This window comes from Vombatus ursinus, unplaced genomic scaffold (genome assembly GCF_900497805.2).
Source record: "Vombatus ursinus unplaced genomic scaffold, bare-nosed wombat genome assembly UNPS02014839.1, whole genome shotgun sequence".
Classification (NCBI taxonomy): Eukaryota; Metazoa; Chordata; class Mammalia; order Diprotodontia; family Vombatidae; genus Vombatus; species Vombatus ursinus.
The window spans coordinates 1,238,043-1,251,172 of record NW_020954617.1 but is presented as its reverse complement, the minus strand read 5'-3'; the positions used below and the strand labels follow the sequence as shown (position 1 = coordinate 1,251,172).

Genomic DNA, 13,130 nt, shown 5'->3' with positions numbered 1-13,130 from the left:
GACATGTTACATTCCTAAGAATAATAAAATTTAAAGCTAGATGACACCTTAGAAGTCATCTCAAGTATACCTTTATTTTAAAGATGATTTGAGAACCTGGCTCTTGAGCAAGTTAAATGACTTGACCAGAATGGCATAGACCACAATTGCAGGGCTTAAATTTGGGCCCAGGTCTTCAGACTCCAAATTCAGTGATCTTTCAGCTATACCAAGATTCTTTTTCACTTGAAGATGTTTTATATTGAAAACATTTTTCCCCAAGGTTTATTTTTTTATTCTCTCTTGTCACCAAGGAAAAATTCTTATTTCAGAGAGTCATATGTCATCAAATAAACACATGAACAAGTCAGCTATTTTTTATAGAAGTAATACAGATCTATTTGCTTTTTTTTTCTTTTTAGTCTTGTTTTAAAGTAAAGAATTTGAATAGCATCATAATGACTCATCCAAATGGTAGGGTTTTGTTTTGTTTTTAGTTTTTTTGGAAGTATATGTGTGTGTGGGTTTCCTTTTTGGAAATCACTTTTTCCCCCTACTTTGTATTCCACCAATAGGATACAATTATAGTAACCGGATTTGTTTTGGAGGAGACTTCCTATTCAAGTGAACGTGAAAAGAACTGTTTGCAATTGAAAATGTCTCCAAATGAATCTACTGTTTATGTGAGTATGTAGATTATCTGCTTTGTTTATGTTATATTTATTAATTAACAAAACAGCATTAAATAGAAATAGAATTGCCACATCTCCAAGTCATATGTTCTAGGCTTTTTAGAAAAATTTTTCTTGCCTTCATTACGGAAACTTAAAAATGTTGATTGATGAGAAGATCATAGTGAATTTAAAACTGTATGATAACTGTCCTGCCATTTAACTCTAACTTTGTTGTGTGAGATTGTCAGCATGACTGTATTTAAGAATAAAGATTGAGAAAACATTAGATTTGTCAGATGAGCGATCTTTGTTTTTGAAAGGAGAAATTTCAATCTAGCAATAAGGTCCAGACGATATGGAAGAGAATGAGAGGAACTGAAGTCAGCAGTTGTAAATAACTTTTTAATACAGTTTGGCTAAGAAAGGGAGGAAAGATATAGGGAGGGTGGGATATTGTAAAGGTTTTTGTTTGATTGATTTTTGAGAATAGGGAAGACTTTGGATTCTTTACAGACATCAGGAAAGGAGACAGGGAGAGACTGAAGATGAGAGAAAGAATGTGTGGGATGGTGATGAGGGCAATCTGATAACCTTGAAAAGTCTAATTCTTCAGCTTCCTTTAACAGACCCCTTGTCAACCACCAGTACTCTGCCTTCACTTATTCCTCAGTAATTTGCATACTCCCATCCCATCATACTTTCCTCATCCTGGTGACTCTGAACCCCTGACTGCTAAAGTACAAACTCCACCCTTCAGCTTCCTCATCCCTACTCCCCAAATGTCCCATTCCAGATCTACCTCCCCTTCCACTGTGCTCTCTCTCTGGAATAACTATAAGTAACTTCAGTAAACATTTAGCTAGTTCCTACTATGTGCCTGGCACTGTGCTAAGTACTGGAGATACAAAAAGAGGCAAAAGATAGTCCTTACGCTCAAGGAGCCTGCAATCTAATTGCTGTAGTTAACAAACTTAGTTTGATCTTAAACCTTTTACTTGTCACTGAGATCTGGTTTACTCCTCATGCATAATTCTATGTCCCTGACTGTCTTTTCTAATTCTAATTATACTTTCATTCAGACGCCTTAACTCATTGATAATGAGGAGTCAGAATGTTTCTTCCTCCCTATCGTCATTTCCAGAATCTCTCTACCACATGGACCCTTCATCCTGTCCCTTCCCATCTTCTCTGGAAAATTGCTGCCCCTGTTATCCTCCCTCCCCTCTCTAATCTTCAGTCGCTCCCTCTTTACTGACTTCTTCCTTTTTGCTTACAAAAATACCTCTGCCTCCCTTTTTCTGGAAAAATCTGTACTTGATTCTACCATTACTGCTAGCTATTGTCCTATATCCCTCCTCTTCTCAGCTAACCTCCTTGAGGAAGCAGTCTAAATATGGTGCTTTTACTTCCTTTCTTCTTTTTTTCTGCAGTCTGACTTCTCACCAACTTAAAGTGCTATTTTCACAAACATCAATGATATCTCTTTTTTAAAAGTTAATTTTATTGGTATCTTTTGTTTTTACATTGTCTAAATTTCTACCTGTATGCCTCTCCCATCTCCTCTAATGATCTCAATGATTTTCAGATCCAATGAATTTTTCTTAATACTCATTCTTTTTTACCTCTCTGTGGCCTTTGACACTGTCAGTCGCCATCTTTAGTATACTATTTTTTCTTGAGTCAATAAGTATTTATTAAACTTCTTTTATTTGCTAGGATACTAAGCACTGAGAATACAAATTAAAAAAAAAAAAAAGAAAGAAAAAGACAGTCCCTCCCCTTAAGTAACTTACATTCCAATGGGGGGAGATAATACGTAAAAGAGGACTGGAAATAGATAGAGGACATTGACCAATTCTGGAGAGTCAAGAGTAGAGACAGGAGAGGAATAAAGGTTGACTAGCCTGGGCTTTTCCTCAGAAACAAAGTTTAAGCAGCAACTCATTAGTGGGATGAGAAGGCAACATGGGCAGGGATCTTCTAGGATCAGAAGACAGTTGAGGCATAGTGTTAATGTTTGGAGAATAAAGACCAGAGCCAGGAGAAAGTTTTAGTAACAATGTTCTTTCCTGGTTCTCCTACTCATCTGATGTCTCTTCCATCTCCTTTGCACTCTCACTAAATGTAGGTGTTTCTAAGGCTCTCTCCTGGCTCCTTTTCTTCTATACTTTCTCACTTGGTGATTTCATCATCTTGTTTTCATCTCTGTCCAGATGATTCACAGATCTGTGTATCCAACCATAATCTTTCTCCTGAACTGCATCAGCAATTGCCTTATGGAGTTCTGAAAGTGGATGTTCCATAGACATTTCAACTCAATGAGTCCAAAACTGAATTCATTATCTTTTCCCTAAAATCAAGTTTTCATTTTACTATTGAGGGCACTACCATGCTTCCAGTTGCCTAGTTTCACAGCCTTGACATCATCCTCAGCTCCTTGCTCACACTTATCCCACATATATACTCTTTTGTCAAGTCTTGTAGTTTTTACTTCACAACATTGATGTCCCCTTCTTTTTACTCATAGTTAGGTCTGTTTTTGCTCTTGTTTTGTCTGAGATCATGATTACTACTCCTGCCTTTATATTTCCGCTGAAGCATAATAGGTTCTACTCTAGCCCTTTACATTAACTCTGTATGGCTGTTTCAAGTGTATCTCTTGTAAACAACATAATGTTGGATTCTAGTTTCTAATTCCATTCTGCCATCCACTTCTATGTTATGGGTAAGTTCATCCCATTCATATTCATAATTATGATTGTTAACTGTGTATTTTCCTCCATTCTGTTCTCTCTCTCTCTCTCTCTGTGTCCCTCCTCAAAGTCTTTTTTGGTTCTGACTACTGCCTTTCTTAATCTGCTCTCCCTTTGGTCATTCTCCCTTAGCCCATATCTCTTATCCCCTTCTGCTTCTATTTCCTTATTGGGTAAAATAGATTTCTGTACCTAATTGAGTGTGTATATATATTCTACCCTCTTTTAACCAATTCCAATGAGAGTGAGGTTCAACTGTTGCCCCTCTTTCCCCCATCTTCCCCTCCACTATAAAAGCTCTTCTTTGTGTGCCTCTTTTATGTGAGGGATTTTTCCCCATTCTACTTCTGTCTTCCTTCTTCTCCCTCTTTCTCACTCTTTTTTTTTTTTGGAGATCTCAATCGACTCACATGCCCTCTGTTTATGTAGACTCCTTCTAACTACCTTAATGATAATGTTCTTAGGAGTTACATGTATCATCTTCCCATATAAGAAAGTAAATAATTTAACTTTATTGAATGGAGAAGTCCAGAAGTCCAAAAATGAATTCATACAGGTGGGAAAAAAGGACATATCTGAGTTTTCCTGAAAGACTTGAATCTTTTCCCCCATCCTCTAGTTCCTTAAGACTGATGTGGACATTGCCTAATAAAAAGAAACATTAGTAAAATTCAAACTTAAGACTACTAAATCTTTTTGCTTTAAAGTTTTAATGCTTTTTGACTCAGTTTAGAAAAAGCTTTACATAAAAATGATACCATTTTCTTTGTTTAGGCTAACATTGTATAAATTTTCTCACTATATTTTAAATATTTATAGTATTGATGACACCTTATGTTAAAATATATCTGTAGATAAATCTCTTTTTTCATTTTTCAGGTTTATGTTAAATGTGACACAGTTATTTCTGAGGAACCTATATGTTTGGTAAGTTTGGATTCAGCTTTGGCAATTTAGTTCTTATGAATATTTTCTTCAAATGTAACATATCTAATTTGATTTTGAAATTATTTCACTAAAATTAGGAAACAGATTCTTCCATTTATTTTTGTGAGTGAATGAAAAAATAACAATATACAGTTCCTGTTTATTAAGACTGGTTCAGTGTTGTTCTGCATATGATATTTTATATGTCATCTCTGCAAAGCAAAAAGTTTTAAAATTGTTATTCTTATAAAATGACCATCTTGCTTTATCAGATTTCATACTATCATTAATATCATGAGAGTGTTTTTTTCCAAAATGGTAAATTGGAAAATATTTTTCCTATATTCTCTATATGTTTATATTTTTCTATATACTTTTACAAGTTTTGAGCATTATCTATCTACTTCTCAGTGAAGTTAGTGGAAATATTTGTTTGGTTTACTCAAAAGATCATTGAATTTGGAAACCAAAGGCCTGATTTCAAGGCCTCCTCTTGCTGCTAACTGACTGTGTCAGGTACATCACTTAGCTCCTTAGACATCAGCTTCCCCATCTGTAAAGTGACGGAGTTGGACTAAATTATCTCTTAAGGCCCTTCCAAGTCTAAATTCTGTGATATTCTAGTTTTTCCTCATTTTGCTTAAGTTTGTTTAATAATCTAAAACAAAAGATAAAGGTGATAGTTTCTTTGGAGGTTTCACTCATGCCTCAGTCAAATTAAGAGGAGATAATCAGGCTTTCCCTTTAACCTGCTTTGTGACCTTCTTTGGACTTCAATTTCCTAAACCGTCAAACAGATAAATTGAATTAAATAATTTCTAAAGTCTCTTCCAGTTCTTTGTTTCTATTTGTTATCTAACTTTCAATTTACAGAAGAAAAGTATTGATAAACAGAATAATTTTGACCAGAGAAAAGTATAGTCAGTGCAAGTATTTTGAAGGACAGAAAAAATATTATTCTGTGTTGTCTTTGACTTTAGTGCCTTCTCAAAGTTAGCGTATATTTAAAATTGTACTATGATACCTATTTATCTGGCTGGCTACTATCCAATAGCTTCAGCTTTATGGAAAGACCAGAAACTTGGGAGTAATTTAGAAGTAAATGAAGGAGTTTCTGAGCCAGATAAACATGTCTTTCATAAAATCCAGGTACCTTATTCCATAGGAAAGCCTTGGAACCACCTTTTTTTTTTCCTCAGGCATAGAGTCTATTTGATTAACTATATACATAGTGCATTATTGTCTGGTTATACTTACTGATCTTCAGTCCTTCTCTAGATTCATTCAGATAATGGGGAATAACAAGAGATTGAAGACAGCCAGTTTGGGGTGGAGGTAGTAGGGTCAAAGAGTGTAGGGGGGAAGGAGAAAGGGACACAATAGAGGGTAATGATAAATAAGTGTCTACAAAGTTAAGCTACTGTGGTAGACTTCTGGGGATATGAAGAGAATAACAAAACAATCCCTGCCATCAAGGAGCTTATATGCTACTCTAGACATATGTACACATCTAAGTAAATAATAATACATACTTACTAATACAAAGTGATTTCTAGCAGGATAGAGTACTAATTACTAAGGGGACAGAAAAGACTCTTAGAGAAGACAGCACTTAAGTTGTTCTTTGATGATGAAGTAGGAAATTGTTTGAGACGTAGATAAGGAGGGAGACCACCTGGACAAAGTATGAGGCAGGAGATGGAATGGACCAGATTAGAGACTGTTGAATGCATATTGGAAAGATTTCATTTTTAAAAAATGTTAAAATTTTAAAAGCTAGGCAAGTTAAATAGTTAATCTTAACTTATCTATAAAATATCTTTATGTATAATTTCCCAACTATGACAGATTAATAAAAAACTTACTATATTGCTAAATGTATATATGAAAACAAGTTTTATATTTCTGTTTATGTAGAGTGTGACACCCAAGTATACATACACACCTCTGAATCAACTTAAGCATGGGTCTGTAGTCAATGTATATGGTGCTGTGAAGTTCTTCAAGCCCCCTTATCGAAGCAGAGGAACTGGTTAGTATTTAAAAAGTATGTTTGTGTTTTAAGTTTTTCATGTGGTTGGTCTTTTTTATTGTTTTGTAGTTGCATGGGTGTTTCTTATCATTTTAAATACTAGACCAGAAGTCCAATTTGTGAATTATCATCCCAGTGTTCTAGTGACACCTTTTTTGAGTGACTAACCATATTTACCAGAATTTGTTGGAAGTAGATATACAGAATTTAGAGGGTCTAAAAAAGAATAAACTGAATGAGAATGGATTAATAAGAATAAATTAATGAATTGGAAAGTAAGGAACACTCAACTTTATTGAAGTACTGACATGTTCATAGTACTGCTATTCTGTGTGCTGCCAGTAAAACAGGTATTAACTATCTCTGCTCCTTGAAGCAATTTATTATAGCAAAGGATGAAAGAATGGACAGATAGACAAAAGGACAAACAAAAATGAAAAAGTTATAGAAAGTTGATGAAATAGTCATGCTACAAAAACCAAAAACATGTTACTATCACATAAGTGTTCATTTTTATCTTATGGGATAATCTAGCCATTCACTCTTTTGGCTGTAGGAAGAATTTTATTTCCATGTTTTCAAGCTGACATAATATGCTGAGTTCTTTACCCCATAGCTTCTGTTTCTTTAAAGAGTTGGGGGGCATAGGGGCAAGAAGGAAATAGAGAGATGCTTTTTCTTATCTCTTCTTTGGAACCAAGCTTGGTAATTATAATTTTATATCATTCAGTTTCAATTTTGTTTTTTATGTTCTTTTCATTTACATTATTATAGTCATCCTGCCTTTCATTTTCTGCTCTGCTTACTTCCTTTGCATCAGTTTACATAAGCTTCTTATGCTTTTTGCCTGGGGTTTTTTTTTGTTTGTTTGTTTTTTGTTTTGTTTTGACTAGGTAGTGGAGTTAAGTGACTTGCCCAGGGTCACACAGCTAGTGAGTGTTATGTGTCTGAGGCCGGATTTGAACTCAGGTCCTCCTGAATCCAGGGCTGGTGCTCTATCCCGTGCACCACCTCGCTGCCCTGTTGCCTGGGATTTTTTGAAAGTAAAAGGAACAGTTACGTAAATGGCCTCTAAGGTCCCTTCAGCTCTAGATCTATTATGTTTTGATTTAGGATTGTTTTGTTAGAGGTCTGACCTCAAAACTTGGTGATGGACTGATGAGTATATGACTTCAGGATCAAGAAATCTTTACTGGCCAAGTAGCAGATATGACTTAATGCTCGTTTGCATTGCATGTAATTTTAGAAAAAAAATTATTAATCTTTCATTTTTTTGTCACCTTTATTTCTCTATGTACCTATCCCATACCCAAAGACCTAGCTACCATATAACAAAGAGTAAGAAAAATAAGAGACACAAGTCAGTTGAGCAAAGCTAACCAACATCAGTTGAATCTGATAGCTTATGCAATGTTCTGTACTCATGAGTACACCTCTGCAAAGAAGAGAGAGGGGAAGGCACATTTTCTCTTCTCTATACCAATTGGTCATTATGATTATATAGTGTTCAGTTTTTGTTTCTCATTTACATTGTGGTAGTCATTGTGCGTTTTGTTTTCTTGATTCAGCATCACTTTGAATCAGGTCATGTAAATTTTACATTATTGTATGTAAATCTTAAGAAGTGATTAGTAAAAAATGGCAATTGGAAATATTTGAGGTTTTGTTTTTAAAATTTCAAAAGTAGTCAGTTTTAAAGTTACATAAAAATTGACTCAGTTGCTTCCTAAACGTTTGCAAGTAAATTATTAGATTTAGGTTTGAATTGTTGGAGTACATAATCACACTTTCTCTGGACAGTTACACAGAAAAGGATTTAGAGAAAATAGGAGCCACAGAGAATGAAAATGTGTGTGTCAGATATGTTCAAATATATAAAATCAGCTGGAGGAATTAAGAGCTAGTAATAGACCATCTGCTATTATAGAGATTAGGACATATGTTTAACTATTTTTTTATCCTGTGATCCATATTTAAATGAATATCATCAATTTCATTTGAACATATTCATTGATAACACTAAAAATATATCTTGAAACTCTAGCAAGAGTTTCTAAACTATCAATTTTCGGGTTTTATTGGTCATTTTTTCTTTGTGTTGAAGGAAGTCATGCTTTACCAGGAGTGAATACTACAGGAAAGTAAAACAAATAGCACTGATTTTTGTTTTTAGGAAAGTACCAACTTCATTAGAGCTACCATAGAGAAGTACCAGAATAAATGTACAGGAACAAACTGCAGCTGTGCCTATTTTATATTATGCAAAGAAACATTATTTCCTATGTATCCAGCTACATTTTAGATCATATCCAGATGTACAAATGAGGGAAAAGTTCTTTAAAAACTCTGATGCAGAATGAGGAAGAAAAAGGTATTTCTAAGATTTTTTCATTAAAATTTATTTTATAAAATATATGCATTAAAGATGGGATAGATGAAAGTAGTTTTGTATAATTTAGCTTTCTCAACTGATTGATCTTAGTGCCTTTCATCAGATACTGATTAGTAGTAACAAATACATTATCTCTATCCTTTTTTGGTGGGTTTTCATAATTTCTATAGTTTTAACTTGCATTTAAACATCACTGTGAGAAATGTAACCTTTATCCCTTTCCATGGAGAAGTTGTCTGTTACAGTTAAAGGTGACTTTTCTACCATAAACGTGACATCATTTGGGGATAGGATCCTCAAAAAGTTGGGATAAGATTTCATAAGAATCAAGGATATAAGTTAATAATATTTGTTAAAAGAGTTTATTGACAACAAAAAGGATTTTGTGAATGCGTAATGGATTTATGTGCATCTAATATGCTGTTATTCATATAAAAATATGTCTCAGCACTTCTCAGTTGTTACAGTAGCAGTGAAGATTTGTTATGAGTTTTCGACCTTCCTGTACTTGGTACCAACCATATACATGTGTGAGACAGAAATCTAGGTCTAGATATACAGTCTATTTCCATGGATAAACACCATTTATCATGTTGTCTTTCATAATTTATTTTTTTGCACGTAGTTTATGTTTGCATTTAGCCAGAAATTTATAGGTTATATTTCTACTTTTTAAGAAGAAAAATTATTTCTCTGTCCCTACAGTCCTTTCTGTATAGCTATGTGACAAATGAGATACTTTGCAAGGAGCTTCTCTTTGTAGTTCACAGTTAATTTCTGTCTAAGTACGACCCCTTGGCTTACCCTTTCTGTTCGCACTATTCCATCCAGAGTATGTGTAGAAGTCTAGGGAATTAGCACCTGAGAAGAATTAAAAATCTGTTCCTTTAGATTCTAATAAAGTGGACAGAGTCAACACTAATTAGAATTTTAAAAAAAATTATTGATACCTTTTGCACTCCACAATAATTTCCCTACTGTCTTTATAACCTCTCCAGTTAAAATAGTTAAAAAAGAGTGAAACAGTAATCCTGTCAGTTTATGAAATATCTCCTAACTAGAAATATATAATTAGGTGAAGTTTATTTTGATGCCTTACAGATTTATGCTCTTCTCCTTTACTGGTGTTTCTTGTATTCTGTCCCCAAGGAATTGAATCCTCTCAGGTTTGACTCTGGCTGCATAACTCCCTTCGTCCTTCCTTTGCCCTGCCCTCCCCATATCCCCCATCCATACTTGTCACAACCTTCCCAAATCTACTGCTGTCACCTACAGTGCCCCACACGCCAACATTATTTCTACATCCTCCTCTGTCCAATCAAAACTCTTCACCCTTAGCAGTAGCATTTAGGAAAGGAGCTTAATTAAGCCACTTTATATTCTACTGAAAGTGTAATATTTTGATATCCTGCTGGTTTTCTCCTCACTCCAAATGCCCATTCTAACAAGTTCTGGGTGAAAAAAGGCCTTTTAAAAGTCCGACTTTCCTCTTGCTGCTTGTCTGCCTGGGAGACAGTGGGGACTGGGAAATCACTTGTTAAGCTAACATCTTCGTTAACTCTAGATTCAGTAGCTTTCTATTTTCCTAATAATGAGTACTTTCTCGTTACTGCTTACTAGTGGAAGTTCTTTCTGATATAGACAGGAAAGAAAAAAAAACTACTACAAGTAGTGCCCTACTTCCTTGCCTGAGTTGCTTGTCTACTAACAGGGTTTGAATGAGATGGAAGTCAATGACTCCATTCATTCTGATGAGGTAGAGGACCACTGGGCATCATGGTCTCCCTGCCACAGCTTCCTAAGATCCTTCAGGCCTTACCATCTGCCCTGCCTCTATTTCCTGAAGTCTCCCTGCACTGTTATCTTGACAATTTATGAAGCCTGAGGACCTCTGGACTTTGCCATCCTCCCCCTCTCCATCCTTAGAACCTCCAAGCCTTTCCTTGTGCCTTACAGTTGAGCTTTATTTTATGTTTTCTTCAATTAGAGTTTGAGCTTCTTGAGAGTAAGGACTCTTTATCCTTTTCTATTTGTATCATTAGGACTTAGCATAATACTTGGCACATCTTCCTCTTCCTCCTCCTGCTTAGTAAATGCTTTTTCATTCATTCATTCAAAATTGACATGTGGAATACATAGGATTGTGGAGCCACTTGGCAGGTCTAGAACTTCTCTCTTGATTTTTAGTCTAGTGCTCTTTACAGTATATACCACACAGTCTAAGGAAATGGGGAAAGGGACTTGGGACCGCACATTGATGATCTGAACTGTAAATGATTCATTTATTGATTTGTTGAAAGTTAATTGGGTGCCACTTTAATTTTCACTCTACTGCAATGTCATCAAATTGAAAGATGTCACCTTTTAATAATTCTTTTAAACTTAATGATACCTTTTTTCTTGGTAGGAGCAATGATTTTATCATGAAAATGCTTATTTGAGCTACCTAGAAGATCTCATTTTGTTATAGTAATAAATATTGAAGATAGGCGAAACTTTAGACTTTTAAGAATAATAAGTTATTTTACTTATAATTATGACTAATTTATAAGGCACAGGGTACCAAATTATGTTGTCATTGATATATTGGTGGCTAATTAGCTGTATCATCAGAAATACTTGTTTAGATGTCACTAATTAGAACCTTAAGCACTTCTGCCACTTGTGGCAGAATTTAAGTGTTTAGAGAGATCTTGTGCATTCATCAGAGCAATACTATCTTTACTGATGCACTGGTGTGTCAGTTTTCCCACTTTTCCTCCAACATATGTCACTTTCCTTTTTTGTCAATTTTGCCAAATCTGAAGGATGTGAGGTGGAACCTCGAGTTGTTTTATTTTGCATTTCTCTTCTTTAATTTGCATTAGTGGCTTCTCAAATATATCTCCCAGTTATTCTCCCTATTCTTTTAAAAAACAAAAACAGAAAACACCTTTCACTTGCTGCCATCATTTCCTCAAACTATCATCCTTTATCTCTCCCAGCTTTTACTGCCAAGCTTCTGTTAAGAATCTTGTATATGTACTGCCTCTAGTTCGGTACCATCATTTGCTTTTCAGTCCCTTGAAATCTGACTTCATTGGTACCTTGAATTATTTCCTTAGAAAACTCCCTTTCATATGTTTTGACTGTTTGTAAATTAGGGAATGACTTTTGTTCTTAAAATTTGAAATAATAATGATAATAATAATAATAACAACAGCTAACATTTATGTAGTGCTTATTATGTGCCAGCCACTGTGCTAATCACTTCACAAATGTAATCTCAATTGATCCTCACAATGACCCTGACAAGTAAGTGTTGTTATTATTATTCACATTTTATAGTTGAGAAGACAGGCAAACAGAAGTTAAGTGACTTGCCCAGGGTCACACAAGCTAGTAAGTGTCTGAGGCTGGATTTACATATAGATACATATAGATGTGTAGAATGTACAGATGGATATAGATAGCTGCATATCTGTGTGTCTGTAGAAGAAATAGATATACAAGATATGCAGATATAGATAGCTACATATTTCTCTGTGTACAGATGGATAGATAAGTAGGTACAGATGTACAGGATATATATTTTGTACGTCTATATCATAACTAGCTATGGTGTAAGATGTTGGTCTCTTTCTAATTTCAGTCAGGTGTACTAATTAGTTAATGCAGGCTATGTCATGAGATTATGATGAAAATGAGATAATAGAATGATTAGGATTAGGGCTATTATTGTTTTGTGTCTAATAAGATGAAAATTTTACTTGATTATCTTCTAGGTAGCCGATAAACTTAAAGCTTTGAATTCCTAATCTCTTCTGTATTCTCTTTATTCATGTTAGTGTACTCATTTAACTATAGTTGTCTCTTTAGAACTTTTAATAATTTCACAAAATGGAGAAAAAAAACCTTTCTTTTTTTTACAATAAAGCCACGCTTTCTTGGGGTTCTAGCAATGTGACTGTGTAAATTATTTAATCGGTATTTTTTTTGTTGTTGTTCAGCCATTTCAATCATATCTACCTCTTCATGACCCCATTTGAGGTTTTCTTAGCAAAGGTAATGGAGTAGCCTACCATTTCCTTTTCCAGCTCATTTTACAGATGAGAAAAGTGAGGCAAAGAGGGTGAAGTGACTTGTCCAGAGTCCCACAGCTAGCAAGTGTCTGTGGCCAGATTTTAATTCAGGAAGATGAGTCTTTCTGACTCCAGGCCCAGAATTCTCTTCATTGTGCCACCTAGCTTCCCTTAATCAATTATAGGGTTCCTTAATAGTTAAATGGAAATCATAATATTTGCCTGCCTGTCTTGGATCTTCTGTGGCTTAATTGATTGACATGAAATTTTTAGAAAACTGTTTAAATATACTAAATGCAAATAAAAGCCAAT

General features: G+C 34.7%; 1 protein-coding gene across 3 annotated transcripts in view; it reads left to right on the top strand.

The window, feature by feature from the left end:
* Window positions 1-13,130, top strand: part of POT1 (protection of telomeres 1) — a 102,369-nt gene that overhangs the window by 22,301 nt on the left and 66,938 nt on the right. For 2 of the 3 annotated variants that reach the window (XM_027840208.1, XM_027840207.1), the window contains exons 5-7: window positions 555-662; window positions 4,286-4,333; window positions 6,251-6,365. In XM_027840208.1, coding sequence (XP_027696009.1) covers window positions 555-662; window positions 4,286-4,333; window positions 6,251-6,365 — 271 coding nt within the window. Of the gene's footprint in view, window positions 1-434; window positions 454-554; window positions 663-4,285; window positions 4,334-6,250; window positions 6,366-13,130 lie in introns of those variants that run through there. The other variant, XM_027840209.1, reaches the window with a different exon arrangement.